Raw genomic sequence first — 16,044 nt, 5'->3', positions numbered from 1 at the left:
GTTGGGTAGAGTAGCGTTGTAGCAAGTGTCTGTGCCGTAGGCGAGCCCGTGCTGCTGGCGGGCGGGCGGGATCCGGTGTCCGTGCCCACCCCCAGCCCCATCGGGAGGAGAGGGGACACCGCCCCCCCACCCCCACCCCCCCGGGATCCCCGGGGCTGGAGAGAGCTCGGGCGCCTTTCTGCGCCCTTCTGTCTGTGAAAGATTCAATAAAAGGGATTGAAAGTGCAGCCGCCTCCGTGCTTGTTTGGAGGGGTGGGGGGGTCGCAGCCAGCTCCCCTGTCCCCCCTCCCAGTGCCGCCCGTTGCCCCCCGGTGCCCCCCCGGCTCGGCTCAGCACGGTGCGGGGGTGGGAGGTGGCGTGGGGCCGTGTCCTGCAGCTCCTGGAGGGACGCAAAGCTGCCTACGCGTGCTTATTTCTGTGCACACTGCGTGCAGGAATACAGGGTATATTTATCTACGTGCACCTACCTAAAGCATGCAGAGACATACACGCACCGTATAGAGACACGTCCACGCTGTAGACACTCATTAGTGCATACATGCCGTGAACTCACACGGATAAACCTTACACACACACACATTTTGTATGCCCGCAGTCCATGCACACCACCTGAATAAACCTGAAAATACAGCAAACCGAATATATATTATGCACTCCATAGGCACGCCCTATAAATATATACCCTATATCAAAAAGCAAACAGTATTTTCACACAGCACACGCAGAGATACGCACGCTGTGCACACATAAGTGGCAGCAGCACAGGCGGCGTGCCTGCTTTTTGCACAAGCACGATGAGTGTGCTCAGTGCCTATAGAAATTCACATGAAACACCCACACCTCCCATAAAGGCACCACGCGTTCCTTCCCTGTGCACACGCTCCTGCTGGATGTGTGCCCCTACACGGACACATCCCAGCACCACGTTGCCACCCCCCCGGCCCCAAATGTCCCCACTCCCTCAGCATCCCCCCCACGCCGTGAAGGTGCCCGGTGCCGTCGGGCTGGATTTATGAACCTGGAGCTCTCTGCTCTCGCCCCACGAGTGATTTAAGCCCACGATTACGCGGTGAAGATTTAAGGTTGCCTTTGATTGCTTTTCTTATCTGGAGCTGCGCTTGCAGCCGACCTCGCCCACGTGAAGGGGACCAGGCAGACGCACAAGGGGGGGAGGAAGAGCAGCCCACAGCCCACAGCCCCCAGTGCCGGCCGACTGGGAGCCAGGCACCCCGAGCCCACCCACCACCACCCACCCATCCATCCGCCCTCACCCTCCCTCAGCCACGCGTTTCTCCAGCTCCGGAGCGCGGCTTTCTATTTTAAGTCCGGCTCTGCTGGCTCTGCATCTTTCTCCTACGGCACGGGAAGCAAACAGACAAAGCACCGAGGGGGCAGGCGGAGGGGTGCTCCCCCCCCCCCTTCCCCCGAATCCCCCAAATCCTCGCAGTTCCAGGCTCTGCTGCGGCAGCCCAGGTGTTTGCTGCAGCTTTTAAAAACATGTGTAAAGCAGAGAGCCCCCTCACCCCACCCCGCGCAGACAAATCCCCATCTGCGGATACACTTTAATTGAGTTTCATGCCTAGGAATATACGAGGAATAGAAAAAGAACAATCGTTTCTGCCTGCCTTTAATTAGGGGGTAATAGATTTCCCCGCCTAACGCATCTACAGGGAATCTCGCGGCAACGAGCTGCCTCCCGGTGCTGGATTGCTCCCAGATTTGCTCCTTTTCGGGAGGGTGCTCATTAGCACCAGGCGCCCGCAGGCACAAGGACGGAACTCCGCATCCCCCCCGCATCCCACGGACGTTTCTGCCGCCCCGAAAGGGTTAACGGGGCACAGCGGGGTGGCTCGTCCCCTCCGAAGGCATTAACCCTTAGCCGTGCCACTAGCCCCGGGTGGAGCGGGACGTGCCCGTGGGCGACGGTGACCACACGCTCACCTCGCCGTGGTGTCACAACCCGCGTCGGGGTGGCAGATGGGGGTCACCGCGGGGTTGGGATGCTCGGCCCCACAGCGGCGGGCTGAGAAGATCTCATCTCCCAGATCAAAAACCCGAGGCTGAACAGCAGCTCCCAGCCTCGGCTGGGCGCCCGCAGCTCTGTGAGTTGACCCCGATTTCATGCGGGGACGAGGGTGGAGGGGAAGGTCCCGCTGCGAGCCCCCCAGCGACCCGCTCCGATCCCGTTAATCCCATCGCCCCGCACTATTTTTAAACTCGCTCACAGCCTCGGTGGTGTCAGCACAGGCAGCCGAGGGCTGGAGCTCCCCACAGGACGGAGCTGGGGGGGGGGGTCCTGCGGGGTTTGGCAGCCCCACTTTGGTCGGGGAGGAAGGGGATGCTTAGGGCACCGAGCAAGGGATGCTCTGCACCCCGATGTTGCGTCCTCCTCCATATCCCACAGAACTGGGCACGGTGCTGCGGGACAAATACACCCCCGAACGAGGGGACGGGGTAGGGAGCCCTTTGCGCTGCCCACCCCCTCTCCCCCCCCCAAGACCTTTGGGGCCGGGAGCGGGGGAGGAGGGGCCGCCTTGTGTTTTTTTTTCCTCGCGATCCTCGGCGAGGCGAGAAGCTGGAGCGGGTCGGTGCCATGGAAAACAAAAGGGCCCGGGGGAGCGGGAGGGGGGGAGGAGAAGCCGGGTGCGGGCCGAGGGAGCCGCAGCCGCCAGCCCGGAGCAGCGGCGGGGAGCGAGGGGCGCTCCGTCCCCGGGAAACCAGCGGTGCGGTGACGGGGCGCCGAGGAGGGGTGTCCGGGGCTGCCCGGGGAGGCGGAGGGGGGGATGTTATTCACGGCTCTGGTATGCGCCCGCCGCACCGCCCCCGGCTGCCGCGGCCCGGCCGGAGGGGAGAGGGAACGGGCCCCCACCCCCCGCCGCTCCGGGAAGCGCCGCCGGGAACCGGAGTGCGGGGATGGGGGGAGCGGGATGGGACGCGGGTGGACGCGCGGTGCGCAGCCGTCCTGCGCGGGGCCGGAGCCGTGCGCGTACTCATCCTGCGCGGGGACGATCCGTGCGCGCACCCCGAAGGGGACCCCCTAGTGCCACCAGGCCCCGGCCCCTGCCCTGCTGCTGGCTTCTCCCTGCAGGCTGGGGCCCGCTGCGCGCACCCTTTTGCAGCAGCATGGCTCGCCCCCCCCTCCCCCTCCCCCGCTAAAAAATAATAAAATAGTTGCGCAGCGTTTCACCCTCTCCCCTCCTGCCCCGCTGCAGCGCGGAGCCGAGACAAAGGGGTCTGGCTGCCAGCTCCTCGCTGAGTTAACTGCTTCCGCGGTGGGACCCGCGCGGCACAGCCTCCACGCTGCTCTGCGGCCAGGCCAGCAAGGAGTTAGCTCTGCCCCCGGCAGCCCAAAGCACGTAAAGACTTCCAGCAGGCCCCCGGCGGCTGGTCGGAGGGCTGAGGGGCCCAGAGTTGGTGCTTGGAGGGGAGAAGGGCTGAGGGTGGGAGAGAGGGTGGTGGTGATCCGCGTTAGGGGAGGTGCGGTGAGGTCTGAATGCAGAGCGCGGAGCTCACGGCTTTCCTCCCCAAAGCGGAGGGATGCAGGATGCCTAGAACAGGGAAACAGTGCCCCGGGCCAGGGGGGACATTTTGTCAAGGAGCTGGAGTGGGAAGGAAATAGTTTAGGATCATGGAGGTAGCCGGAAGCTATTGGCATAGCCTTGCCTTGCTCAGAGTGGGGAATATTTTGGACATTCCCCGTTACCGCTGTGGATAATCGCAGGGCCGATTCCTGTTAGCACTTGGCAAGCACACACAGATCCCATGCTGGCTATTCCCATGGCCACCCTCACGTCCCCTGTCTGTCCCCAGGAGGAAGGATGGGGCCGCTGCTGTGCTGCCTGGGCATCGCTGCGCTGCTGTGCCGCGGGCTGGCCTGTCCCGGGCCCTGCTCCTGCTCCCCCAAGAAGAACGGGCGCCTGCTGGCCGAGTGCGCCTACAAGGAGCTGCCTGAGGTGCCGCGGGGACTGTCCCCCAACGTCACCATCCTGACGCTGTCGGCCAACCGCATCGGCTGGCTGCAGCGCGGCGCCTTCGCCGAGGTGCCCGAGGTGCAGTCGCTGTGGCTGGGCTACAACCAGATCAGCGGCGCCGAGCCGGGCACCTTCGCCACGCTGGCACAGCTGAAGAACCTGGACCTGAGCCACAACAAGATGGCCACCTTCCCCTGGCAGGACCTGCGCAACCTGAGCGGGCTGCAGATCCTCAAGCTGAACAACAACCGGCTGGCGGGGCTGCCCCGTGACGCCTTCCAGGCGCTGGCGGAGCTGCGCTCATTGTGGCTCAATGACAACCAGCTGACCACGCTGGCCGACGGCACCTTCCACCCGCTGCCCTCGCTGTCCCAGCTACAGCTCTTCAACAACCCCTTCAACTGCTCCTGCAAGCTCTTCTGGCTCAAGCGCTGGGCTGAGAGCACCTCGGTGTCCCTCACCAAGGGTGGTTCCACGCTGTGCGCGGCCCCGGGGCGGCTGCGGGGCCGGGCGGTGACCGACATCCCGGCGCACCAGTGTGTGGCCCCGTCGGTGCAGCTCACCTACCTGTCCAAACTGGACAACACGGTGCTGCCCGATGGGCTGACGCTCAGCCTGCACTGCAGCGTGGCGGGCAGCCCCCTGCCCCAGATCCGCTGGAAGATCCAGACCCCCGGGCGCGGCGTTGAGATTGACGGGCCCAATGTGGCACGGGATGGGAGCCTCTCCCCATCTGGGCGTGTCAAACAGAGCCAGGAGCGCTTCTTGGTCTTCAAGAATGGCACCATGGCCATCCCCAAGTTCAGCAAGGAGGATGAAGGCACCTACACCTGCATCGCCATCAACGATGTAGGCACAAGAGAGGTGTCGGTCAACGTGGCCTTGGCCGGGTCAGAGAATCCAGCTGAAGGCCTGCTGCAGGATGACCCCCATGCCAGCCCCCTGGGGGGACGGAGCTGCTACAAGGGCGATGAGATGGATCCCGTCGGTGCTGGGGAGAAGCTGGTCATTGTCTACCACGTGCCAGGGGAGGTGAAGGGCACGGCTGGAGGAGCTGTGCCCCGGCTTGGGCTGGTAACCTTGCTGCTGGCCTTGGGCATTGCACTGGGCTGGTGAAGGGGAGCAGGGACTGGTGCTGGGGTCCCCCTTCTTTCTGTATCATTTATCTTCACATAGTGCCACATGTTTGCTGAGCTTTTGGAACTGCTGACGGGTGCCATAGCAGCCGAGAGCCGAGCCCAGGGCTGGTCTGACCCCTACATACATGGGGGCAGGGCTGGAGCTGAGAGCTCCACACAGGCTTGGGTGATGTAGGGCAGATCCGCACCGTGCTGTTGCTGCAGGGCCAGGCAGCCTTGGAGTGGGGTCCTTTAGGGGACAGAGGCAGTGCAGTGCCTCTGTGCGTGATTGATATGGTAGAGGAGGTGCAGAGCACCCGGTACCAGGCATGGATCAGGCCAGTTCGGGGAGAAGACAAAGCAGGGAACTGGTTGGGTGAGGGACTATCCGTGGTGTCTGCATCCTCCTTGTGCCCAGGACCAGGCCCTGCCACCCTCATTGCCTCACACAGCTGTGATGCAGATGTTTTCCCCTCCATTCATCACCAGAGCCCACAGCCCAAACCCCTCAGCCGGGCTGGTCCCACCGAGCTGCGCTGCTCAACCCCACGGCTTCAGCAGGGAGGAACAGAGACCAAAGAGACCACATGAAACCAATTACCCCGAAGTGCCTTACATCCCTCTGTGGGACATCCACGCCGTGCCCCCGGTGCTGTGGGCTCATGGTGGGACCGCCGAGCATCCCGCATGTTTTCTGCTAGCACGCGCCTGCAGGAGCCATGCAGACTCCTGCAGCCTTGTAACCAAAGCTGTGCCACCAGCCGTGTACCAAGCACAATAAATACCTTTTGTAAACCAGCCTGCTGCCTCTGTGCCCCCTGCAGCTTGCTCACAGACTGGAGCAGGGAGGAGAAGGCAGAGATGCAAACAGCTGTAAAGCAGCTGTTGTAGCCCGGGGCCTCTGCACAAGCTCTCCAGCCCTATTTGGTTTCTTTCATGGAGGCAGGGAGCACACCCCCTAGCTGCACAGCTAGCGAGCAGACACATATTGTTCCCATTACAGGCAGAAAAAAACACCGCAGCCCCAGTGCAAGCACAGGGAGGGCAACGTCCTGTGCAGAGTTTCGCTTTCATTTTGCGGGATGCGATGCTTCCATGGGGCCCTTTCCGCATTCCGGAGGCGGCTCGCCCCACGGCCATGTCACCCTGTTGATGTTCTCCCTTCTATGCATGCGGGGATGGGGCTGGCAGCTTGGTCCCACACGCGGTGTGGGGTCTGGGAGGAGGGCCACCACCCCGCTCAGTTGCCTTCCGTGCCCATGGCAGCGCTGCCCTTGTGTTTGCAAAGGTAGATTTCCATTCCCCGCATCCGTGTTTAAGGTTTTTGTTAACAAGAGGAGCTCCCTGACCCACCCTGTGCAAGCTCAGGCGTGTCATAGAGGGTGGGAAGAGGATGGTGGCCCTGGGGACATGTGGGGACAGAGCCAGACCCCCGCCTGCAGCTATATCAGGGCTGCGTGCAAAGCAGGGAGTTTGCAGGGGCAAGAAGCCGCAGTGAAGGGCTTAGTTCACCCGCAGCGCACCCTGATTATGCCAAAGGAGGGGAAAGAAAACAAAGAGTGAAGCCACCTCCTGTCATCTCTCACCTCGGTCCCAGCCAAGACATCTCCAGGAAGCCGCAGGCTGTGTAAACAGATGCAGAATGGCAGCTCCACCCATGGCCCCGAGCTGCAGAACGTTGCAAGGATTTCAGATTTCCACTGCCCTTCCCTGAGCCCCGGCAGCCTGGAGGCTGTGTGGTGCAGCTCTGAGACCCCACACATGTGGGGCATCAGCAGTCCCCAGCATCATCAGTTGAAGGGCAGACGCCCTGTTTGTCACCTGGCCATCAACTGAGTATGACCAAACCGATGCCATCTCGGGGCTCTGAGCAGAGATTTGATCGTGTCTCCCCCTAAGGTCAAGCAGATCCACCACAACACCACTGTGGCCATCCTGGTGTCCCCACTCCACGTGTCCCAAGGTGTGCTGCACCCTCACCAAGAGAGTGAGCACTCCCCGAGCGTAGCAATGAGGTATATGATTTATTGTTCTTCCCCAGCTCGGCACAGCCCAAGGAGGCGTGATGCTGCTCTATGGGCTTGGGGCTGGCTGGTCCTGGAGAACAGCTAACTTAGAGCACAACGGGGTGGCAGCAGGGGAGGAAACAGCCCCAGTAGGGTAAACTGGAGGATGAGAGCTATGGGAGCCCCAAACAAACTGCTCTGCAACCTCCCAGCCTAAAACAGAGCACACGAAATGGGAGAAACCCATGAGGATGTTGGGGATGGTGCTGGTGGAGGGGACCTAGATGGGCTCATCTCAGAAGTGGCCCTATGAGGACTTTTAGGATGGCTGAAGGGTCCAGCTTGGCTCACCAAGCCTCTGCTCCCAGCTCAGGCTTAGATCCACATGCCTTGGCTGAGTCATCACCTCTGCATCCCACATGGCCTCAGAGCTACAAACCAGTGCTGTCACCGCTGGAGAAGGACAGGAGTGCCCAACCTCCTTCAATCATAGGAAGAAAGTCAATGGGAGGCAGGGTGGGAAGGGAGGGAGGAGGCAGGGGGCGGAGGTCAAGGCTTGGGGGAGCTGAGCTGGGCCCCGTTGGCTGTAGGGTCACAGAGGGCAGTTTTTCGGCAGGCCATCAGCGAGGGGTTGTTGAGGAGGGTGTAGGCCAACCACCAGCGTGCCCGGCTCCGCTTCAACCGGCCTCCGCCCGACGGCGCCTTCTTGGTGTGCATCAGCTGGAGGCCTGGAAGGAGATGGTGGTGGGAAGCACGTTCTGTGAGATGGGAGACCCTGGCCTGGCTGTAGGAACTCACCTTCCTCTAGGTCCCCCGTCCGGGGCTCCCGTGGCCCCTGAGGCCTCGTGGGCTGGAGGAGCAGCAGGCAGAAGGCTCTCATCAGCGGGTGCGACTGGCTGACCTCTGTCTTCAGGTAGTGGCAGTATGCGTGGTAGCCTAGGGGACAGCCCACAGGAAAAGCACAGTGGGGCCAGCATGGCCCACTGCTGACCGATGAGCACAAGGACCTGAACCCACCCTTGGTCCCAATAGGTGATGGAGGAGCCCTAGATGCATGCCGTGGGAGCTTAAGTGGCCCTGTGATGATGGAAGTCCCCATGCCAGGGCTGCCGTCTGCCCTACCTGGGTCAAAAGTCTCCACACCACGGTTCAGCAGGCTGATGTCCAACTGGCAGAAGTGGATGGCATTGTAGAGGGCAGAGATAACCATTCTCCAGACCCCTGCCAGGACCCCCACCAGCACATTGATGGGGAACAGCAGATAGGTGACGATGTAGAGAGCTCGTCTGTGGATGGGAAAGGAGGAATAAGGAACACAGACAAGCCTGGGACAGGGAGCACAGCCCTTCCCTACCAGAAGAAGCTGCCAAAATAAACCTCCCACCCTTCTCTCCCTCCCTGGCCGACACCATCCCTGACTGAGATGGCTCCATCCCACAGAGAGATGTGAACGCCCTTCTGGTGCATGGTCAGGACTAAAAGATTTGCCTCCAGCACATGTAGGGTCTCCATTTCTCCTTAAAAGGAGCATGAGTCTGGGGATTTGGGGTGGAGGACACACGGCAGCCCAAAAGCCCACATCACTGGACATCTCTGCCTCATAGAGCCTACATGCACATACCTGTTGGTCAGCTCTTTCCTCAGGGGATGGTGCTCCAGGAACTGGTAGTGAGCCGCCACGTTCTGCACGATGACAGCCACCACCAGGGTCAGCCAGAAGGGCCTGGCCGAAAGAGAAGGTGAATCACAGAATCATTAAGGTTGGAAAGACCAATAAGGTCATCCAGTCCAACCATCAAGCCATGCCTGGGACTGCTCTAGAACATGTCACTCAGTGTGACATCTACCCTTTTCCTGAGCACCTCCTGGAACAGTGGCCCCACCACCTCCCTGGGCAGCCTGTGCCAATGCCTTACCACTCTTTCTGAGAAGTATTTTCTCATATCCAACCTGACCCTACCCTGGTGCAACTTGAGGCCATCCTACCAAAGGTTGGAAGGTGGAAGGGGAGACCATCCCCAGAGCCCACGGTGCATCCTCCCCTTGTCCAGCCACCCCATAACTCATTATGACCTTACTGTGGCACCCAGCTGGGTTGTCCCGAGTGCTCACCACATGTTCCGCACGATTTTGAAGAGGTGTGAGCTCGTGCCTGACTGCAGCGGGATGACGACCAGGAAGGTGAAGGCAGCAAAGCAGATGAAGAAAATCACTTGCTGGATGAGGAGACCTGGGAGGGAGGCACGGGAAAAGGAGCTGTCAGGGAGGAGGGAGGAGAAATGGTCCTTGTTCTCCTTCCCACCCCTGTGCTCGTTTCTGAGCACGCCTTCCACTTTAATCCCATAATAAGCACGAGCCGTCCCTGCCTCCCCCGCTCCACGCACAATGCTCTGTGCGGGATCTAATTACAAGTTCAGCCTCTCTTATCGCGCCCTGCTTTATCCCCACAGAGAGGAGCCATCTCCGGGGGCTGCGGCTGTGATGCCTCATCATAAAATCAGCCCGAGCTGTGATTTCTAATCATAAATCACGCCGAGAGCGGCGGCAGCGGCGGCTCCTTGCGCCATCAGGTGCCGCGCTCCACCTCGAGTGCTCTGCTTTCGCGGCATGGAAATAGGGTTTGAAAGCACCGCAGCGGGGTGAGCCTGGGCAGGATTTCTGTCCCATCTCACACCCCATGGCACAGACTTCTGGAGGCGACGGCTGGGCCCCAAGGAGACAGACAGGCCTTTGCATGAGATGCCGCGACAGCTTCGCGGATGGAAATCTCTGGGCTGGAGCCAAGGCAGCTCTCACTCCCCCTCCCCTCCAGGCCCCCCCTTTTCTCCCACCATTTGGTCCTCCCCACAGAAGGACAGATTGCTTTGAGGGAAAGATGAACAAAAGCCCCAGAGTTTTGCGAAATGGGGCAAAAAAGGGGGATTGGAGCTGCTTGGATATTCATTTTCCTTTTGGAAATGGGGTTCACCACCCCCTCCCACCCCATAGCCCCTCAGAAACATGTACCCAGGCAGGCAAAAGCTGTCTGGAAGCCGGCAAAGCTCATCCAGCAGACAACGGCTTTTCGGGATGGGCGGAGGATGTGGGCTTTGTAGAAGACATCGAGCACAGCCCCTTGGTACAGTGCCTTCAGGTTGCTCCTGCGGGGGAGAGAAGCCAACACCAGGATGGGGGACAAGGACAGGAACATGGTATGGGTGATGGAGGGAGCATGGGGCCCTACCTGTGCATCACCAGCGTCCTCAGCAGCATGGCGAGGGTCAACAGGCAGCACAGCACCAGCGAGCACACGTAGCACACTGCAGGGAGAAGACAAGGAGCTGGGCTTTGTCCCCCAGGGAGCTGGGCTTTGTCCCTAAAGGGCTGCAGGCATTTCCCAGAGAGCATCACACAGTGAGAGGTGCTGGTGCTGTGTGGACAGATCCCCGAGCAGTGCACCATGCCTCAGTTTCTCTCCCCTTCCCTTTTGGGATGCAAGGGGAAACTTTTTCATCCCCTAGGAGGGCACGAGGGCAATGTTTCCCATGCAAATGGGAACGATTGCCAGGTTAGCTCCCTGCTGGAGCAACAAGCAAGTCATGCAGAGCCTGGTGGGACGCTGTATGGTGGGAAGTGAGAAAGGAGAAGGGGATCTGCTTGGAGTGGTGGAAATGGCAAGAAAACAAAGGTAAAGAGGATGAGAGAGTCTTGTTGACTCTGGAAAATGCCCCATGGAGGGAGGGGGCACCCTGCCAGCCCCACGCAGGGCTTTCAATTATCGGGTGCCCGCTCAGCAGCAGGGGCCGAGGGGCCATCTGCTCGATTCCGACACATCTCCAAGCCTGCCCAACGAGCAGCATCTGCAGCACGGCGCTTGTGCAGGCAGCAGCTGCTCAGGGAGCCCTGGCATTGGCACCAGGCTCGGGCACGAGCTGCGTTTGTCTCCTCCTTCCAGGAGGGTGGAACTGGGTTTAAGACCTCCAAAATTTGGGGATGCTCCCCACCCACCTTCCAGCGACCACAGGTAGTGCTTGACAGTGCTGAGCTCCTTCTCCATGTCCCCCGGCATGCCAGGGTTCTCTGAGGGCACCAGCCCGAACTGCACCAGCAGCACCACCACATCCTTCGTCATGCCCGCCCTCACGATCTGGATGGTGGGGACGAAGGCCACCAGCAGTAGCAGGGCCACCTGCAAGGGAGTGGTGCCACGTGAGCTTTAAGACTTAAGGGTGGCTGAGCCCTGTGGGCACAGTGCTGGGACCGAGGCTCAGCCCAGGGATGGTAATACCTCAAGGCACGCTAATACCATCCCCAAAGCCAAACTGCCCCAATGGCTCATGGCAGTGGTCCCCTTGCCCTGCTGAGGACAAGGCCTCCACATGCCACTGTGCCACCTCTGTCACCTGGTAGACAGCGATGACCGACGTGGTTATGGACAGGACGAGCTTCAGCGGGAGCTGGAAACCTGTGAATGGGAGAAAACAGCTACAAACAGGGGTTTTCCTTCCTGCAAACCCCTAAATCCTTGTGCTCCCTCAGCAGCAGCCCCACTCCATCCCATTCCCCATGGGGTCCTGGCCCCCGGCTCCCCCCACCCCAAACTGCAACAGTTTGTGCGCGTGCCAGGCGGCAGCTGCCGTGGCACAGATGCTTTGGGGCCAGAGCCAAGGAAGGCATTTGCTGTCCCTGGGGGAGGCAGACTGTTTGCAGAGCTTCTGCCGTGTGAGGAGCACACCCTACCTTCCTCAGGAGCATAGATGTAGGAGCACAGATAGGCACGGAGCCGGGACAGGAGGCTCTCCTCTAGCTTGGGGGAGCTGCAGGAGGAAGGAGGAGGTGATGACCGTGGCTTGCCTTTTATTTTACTGTTAAAACCTGGGCTATGGGGCTATTTCTGCCCCATTGATACTGTCCCCATCCCCAGGCTGCCCTTACCTCCCCTTCTGTGGCCGCCTGGACAGCACAGCCTTGAGGTACTTCTTGTAATAGCCTCTCCCTGTAACCTTCAGCAAAGCAGCAGTAAGTCGCCCGCTCCCCCCCATCCAGCCCACAACAAGGTCAATTCAGTCCACGCCGGGGCCGAGTGCTGTTTTTGAACGTTTTCTCCTCTCCTTCACCCAACAAAGCCCGGCATTTCCAAAAGGGTTGGGGATTACTGCTGCCTGCTGGGAACACAAGGCGACCCCAGTCCGGCCTGAATGGGACCCATTGATGCCGTAAGCCTCTTGTACTAAGGAGTTTACTCCAAAGATGGATTTTCCCCTCTTCAAATCCACCAAGATAAATAGAGCTACATCCCATGCGTGCAATGTTGCCTTCGGAGAGCCAGCAGGCTGCTGGGAATCAAACTGGGAACACTGGGAGCATCCCAGTTCTCGCAGCCCCAAAACCACGTGGGACTCCCCTGTGCTCCTACCACCCCATGGACCTTCATTACCTCCTTATCTGTGGTCTCCTCCTTCCCTGTGAAGCTCCTGATCAGCAGGGCTGGGTACCAGAGACTTAAGAGCATGAGGCAGAGGATGATGGGGATGTAAGAGAGCGTGGAGTAATACCTATATATCTGGAGACAGGCAGAGCTGTCAGAGTTCAGACCCCATCAAGCCAGGGGTCTCAACCTGAGCAATGACATCTCAATGCCACCTCTTCAGGAAGGTGACAAAGCCACACCATCCTGCCCTGGTTGTGGGACTTTGTCACGTGTACCTTTGGTGTCTGGGGACAGTCCACCTTCTGCCAGACATGGACCACGCAGTGGCACCAGGAGAGCAGGCAGCCCAGCAGGTAGCTGGCCCTGTGCCCCACCGTGGCGCAGGCAGCCAAGGGGTAGTAGAAGGCGGGGTAGTAGAGCAAAGCCAGGATCTTCCAGTACTCTGCAGGGGAGGGGGAGCAGAGGGGACAGGAGCTCTCAGTAGGGACCAGAGTGAACGGGTTGCCCAGTGGGTGCTGCACGGCACCGTGAAGCTGGGACGATGCCTGCCTTACCCCGGTTGTGCTGGGAGGAGTGGGTGATAAGCGGCAGAGGGTCGGCGTCCAGCACCAGCACGCACAGTGAGGAGAAGAGGATGCCAAACACCGCGGCCACCAGCCCTCGGTTGCCCTCCTCCTCCAAGAAGTTAGCTGGGCTGCGAGGAGGAAATGAGCCTGGCATCCCATCACTCTGCATATGGCAGCCTACAGCTGGCTTGTTCCATGCAGGCAGGGTGATGGGGACAATGGGACACGGTACCTGAGCAGCCCAGGGATGCCGTTCCAGCAGCCTCGGTGGAGACGCCTGCGTTTCACCAGTAAGGACAAGCCCAGCAGCACGGCCAGCTGCCAGGAGAGGGAAACCACGCTGACATCCACGCAGAACCATTTGGGAGTAAGGGGGCATGGCCTGAATGGGGGAGGTGGCCCGCTGGCCTACTTACAGAGATGGGTGCCATACAGGTGTGGTACAGCCTGGGGGAAACAGTGGGGTCACAGTCTGGGATGGCGCTGGGAAACATGCTGGAGAAAGGAGAAGAATATATGGGGTTATACCACGTCCTGAAAGGGAGATAGTGAGGTCGTGTTCCATGCATGCGCGGATGGCAGCAGCAGCGCAGAACCTTCAAGGAGCGTGGCTACACGGCCCTGATAGTGGGGCTGAGGTCACCCTGTGAGATGAGTTTTATGGTTGAGCTCAAGAGATAAGGGCGGGGAGTGGCCCCATGGGCGCCAGTGCCCTCCCGGACCCTGTGCTCCCCTTTACGGTTTGTTCAGGCAGCAAATGTCCGAAGTTACCCCACCCGCCAAGGAAGGCTTTAGGGACAGGCTGCTGTCAGCAGAGCTCTGTGGTTTCTGCCTTCTCCCTCTGCTAACAGCTGGCCTTGGATAGACCAGACAGTTCCCGCTGTCCCCACATATCGCAGCTCCGAGGGCAGCTCCAGCTCCAAAACAGCTGGGTTTCACCAGCATCAGATCCTGCACTTTTGGGGTCTGTATGGGATGCAGCATCGTCAGGGGACACTGCCATGCTGCCTGCATGCCCTCAGCACCACAGGACACCAAGAAGGATAGAACCAACACCCCAAAGGTTTCTATCAGGGGTGTGGGCACACGAGGGCTGGGAAAGATTTCAGAGGTTACACAATACAGAAGATTAAGGACCCTGTGGCAATGGCTGGGCTTGTCCCCACCGGGCTCTCCTGCTTGCCCTTGGGATTAGATACCATCATCAGAGGGACAAGAGGCATTGATGGGTGCACCCAGGTGGGGTGGGACACCTCAGGTAGACTGCTTGGAGAACGCTTTGTTACAGGTTGCATCGCCGGGATGATGGAACCACCCATGCAATGAGCTGCATCCACTCATGGGGATAAGAGGAGGGGGTGACACCCACCCGGGGACACGCAGCACTTACTCATCCTGCGGCGCAGCTGGCTCTGCTGTCTCGTAGATGTACCAGTCGGACACCAGGTCATCCCCAAAGCTGTCATCCAGCAGCGAGCCATGCGCAGCCCCGGAGCCGTTGGCTGCCATGGGTGCCTTCTTCCTACTGACCCAAGGCAGAGGCAGAGCGGTGGGCTTGGGAGAAGTCCCCTTGGGAATACAGGGCTGGAGGCAAGCAGCCCAGAGCTTTTGTTCTGCTGGGGCACTCCCACCCATCCCCACCTTCACTGCTGGGACGCTGAGATAGGCCTTTGTTTGGGTTGCTTCACAGCGGCTACGTGAAGGGCTGCGGAACCAGCGCAAGGGTCACGTTCAGGGGGTGTGGGTGAAGCAGGAAAGAAATGGGTGAGTGCCTCGTGTCCCCTATGTACCCATGCCACTGGGCTCTGGGAGCCCCAGCACCTGCTCCCAGCCAAAGCAAGTTCATCTCGGAGCAGTAAGGGATGGCTCGCCCTGGTGCCAAATGCAACAAGATTTTGTTCCTCCTTCCCTCTGTTGTTTTCCCTTTTGCACAGGGCTGATTACTTTGGCCCAGCAGCCCCACACCCTCCCTTGCTGTCCTGCAGCTCCATGACTCAGCTCATCATCATCATAGGTACAATATTCCCCAGCCCCAGGGACACAGAGCTCATAGCAAGGCAGGAGAGCACCCAAAGAGATGAAGGACACCCCATTCACAAAGCATCAGCAGGGCCAAAGGAAGCCTTCCCTTCCCCAAGGGCTTCACCCCAAGTGAAGTATCCAACGCTGTCCCCAGGTGCCAGCCCAGGGCTTGGGGATGTCACCAAACCGATCGTGGGGACGCGTGAGGACTGCTGACACACTGCTCAGCAGCTCCAAAGGTGCAAGTTGACATTCCCTTGGTGCTTCCCATCTGCTCTGAGTGAGGGTCCCACTCTCCATGGGGGTCTTGGGTCCCCAGAGCCCACCCCAGAGCATCGACTCCCCTGCCATCCCTTGGTTTTGCCTGCATGGGGAAGCGGCTCTGACCTCACCTCCCAGGAATGTAGCACTCCTAAAAAGGTAGAAGGAGCCCATAAAGCACACAAACATCTCACAAGACCTGGGAGACCCTTTCCTCTCCTGGAGGGTCCCCTCCTGCAAAGCCAAGGTGCTGCAGCCTTTGGGTGAAAGATCTCATCCCAAATGGCCCAAATGGCACTGCCCATGCCCCAGCCACCACCCCACAGGGCCACCTCCAATCTCATCCTCCCACCAGCAGGCTGACAGCAGCTCAGCCACTGTTGGTGACAAAAGGGTGCCAGGAGGAAGCAGCCTCGGAAGCGCTGCCACCATGGGATGGGCAGAGCCAAGCGTGCCAAAATCCCACCCCACTGGCTCCGCTCTACCCGAAATCTGATCCCTTTGCTCCTCTGCCTAACCCCTGCCCAAACAGGCCGGGCCTTTGATCGCCGCAGCGTCGCAGGGATTGATGGCTTCAATAAAGCTCCTTCATATTCTTCATTTCCCACCATCCATCACTCTCCAGGGAGCTTTTGCATCCCACCACTATGAATTAAACAGGGGGGGGAGCCGTAAGGGAATTCCCCCCCC

General features: G+C 60.0%; 2 protein-coding genes across 3 annotated transcripts in view; one reads left to right on the top strand and one right to left on the bottom strand.

Annotated features, from left to right (window-relative positions):
• ISLR2 (immunoglobulin superfamily containing leucine rich repeat 2) overlaps positions 1-5,887 on the top strand; it is a 9,256-nt gene extending 3,369 nt beyond the window's left edge. The window contains exons 3-4 of the mRNA XM_021407505.1: positions 2,499-2,723; positions 3,811-5,887. Of these exons, the coding sequence (XP_021263180.1) occupies positions 2,499-2,723; positions 3,811-5,087 (1,502 nt within the window). The 3' untranslated portion in view covers positions 5,088-5,887. The remainder of the gene's footprint in view (positions 1-2,498; positions 2,724-3,810) is intronic.
• STRA6 (stimulated by retinoic acid 6) overlaps positions 7,097-16,044 on the bottom strand; it is a 12,314-nt gene continuing 3,366 nt past the window's right edge. The window contains exons 3-19 of one of the 2 annotated variants that reach the window (XM_021407402.1): positions 14,462-14,596; positions 13,488-13,566; positions 13,304-13,389; positions 13,060-13,199; positions 12,781-12,947; positions 12,512-12,637; positions 12,010-12,077; positions 11,815-11,891; positions 11,478-11,539; positions 11,083-11,263; positions 10,319-10,394; positions 10,102-10,235; positions 9,208-9,325; positions 8,717-8,818; positions 8,218-8,381; positions 7,894-8,031; positions 7,097-7,823 (exon numbers count right to left, since the gene is read on the bottom strand). In XM_021407402.1, the coding sequence (XP_021263077.1) occupies positions 7,645-7,823; positions 7,894-8,031; positions 8,218-8,381; positions 8,717-8,818; positions 9,208-9,325; positions 10,102-10,235; positions 10,319-10,394; positions 11,083-11,263; positions 11,478-11,539; positions 11,815-11,891; positions 12,010-12,077; positions 12,512-12,637; positions 12,781-12,947; positions 13,060-13,199; positions 13,304-13,389; positions 13,488-13,566; positions 14,462-14,580 (2,016 nt within the window). In that variant the 5' untranslated portion in view covers positions 14,581-14,596 and the 3' untranslated portion in view covers positions 7,097-7,644. The remainder of the gene's footprint in view (positions 7,824-7,893; positions 8,032-8,217; positions 8,382-8,716; positions 8,819-9,207; positions 9,326-10,101; positions 10,236-10,318; positions 10,395-11,082; positions 11,264-11,477; positions 11,540-11,814; positions 11,892-12,009; positions 12,078-12,511; positions 12,638-12,780; positions 12,948-13,059; positions 13,200-13,303; positions 13,390-13,487; positions 13,567-14,461; positions 14,597-16,044) is intronic. The other variant, XM_021407403.1, reaches the window with a different exon arrangement.

This window comes from Numida meleagris, chromosome 9 (assembly GCF_002078875.1).
Source record: "Numida meleagris isolate 19003 breed g44 Domestic line chromosome 9, NumMel1.0, whole genome shotgun sequence".
NCBI lineage: Eukaryota > Metazoa > Chordata > Aves > Galliformes > Numididae > Numida > Numida meleagris.
Note: the sequence above shows the minus strand (reverse complement) of the source record. Positions and strands in the feature narration are given on the sequence as shown.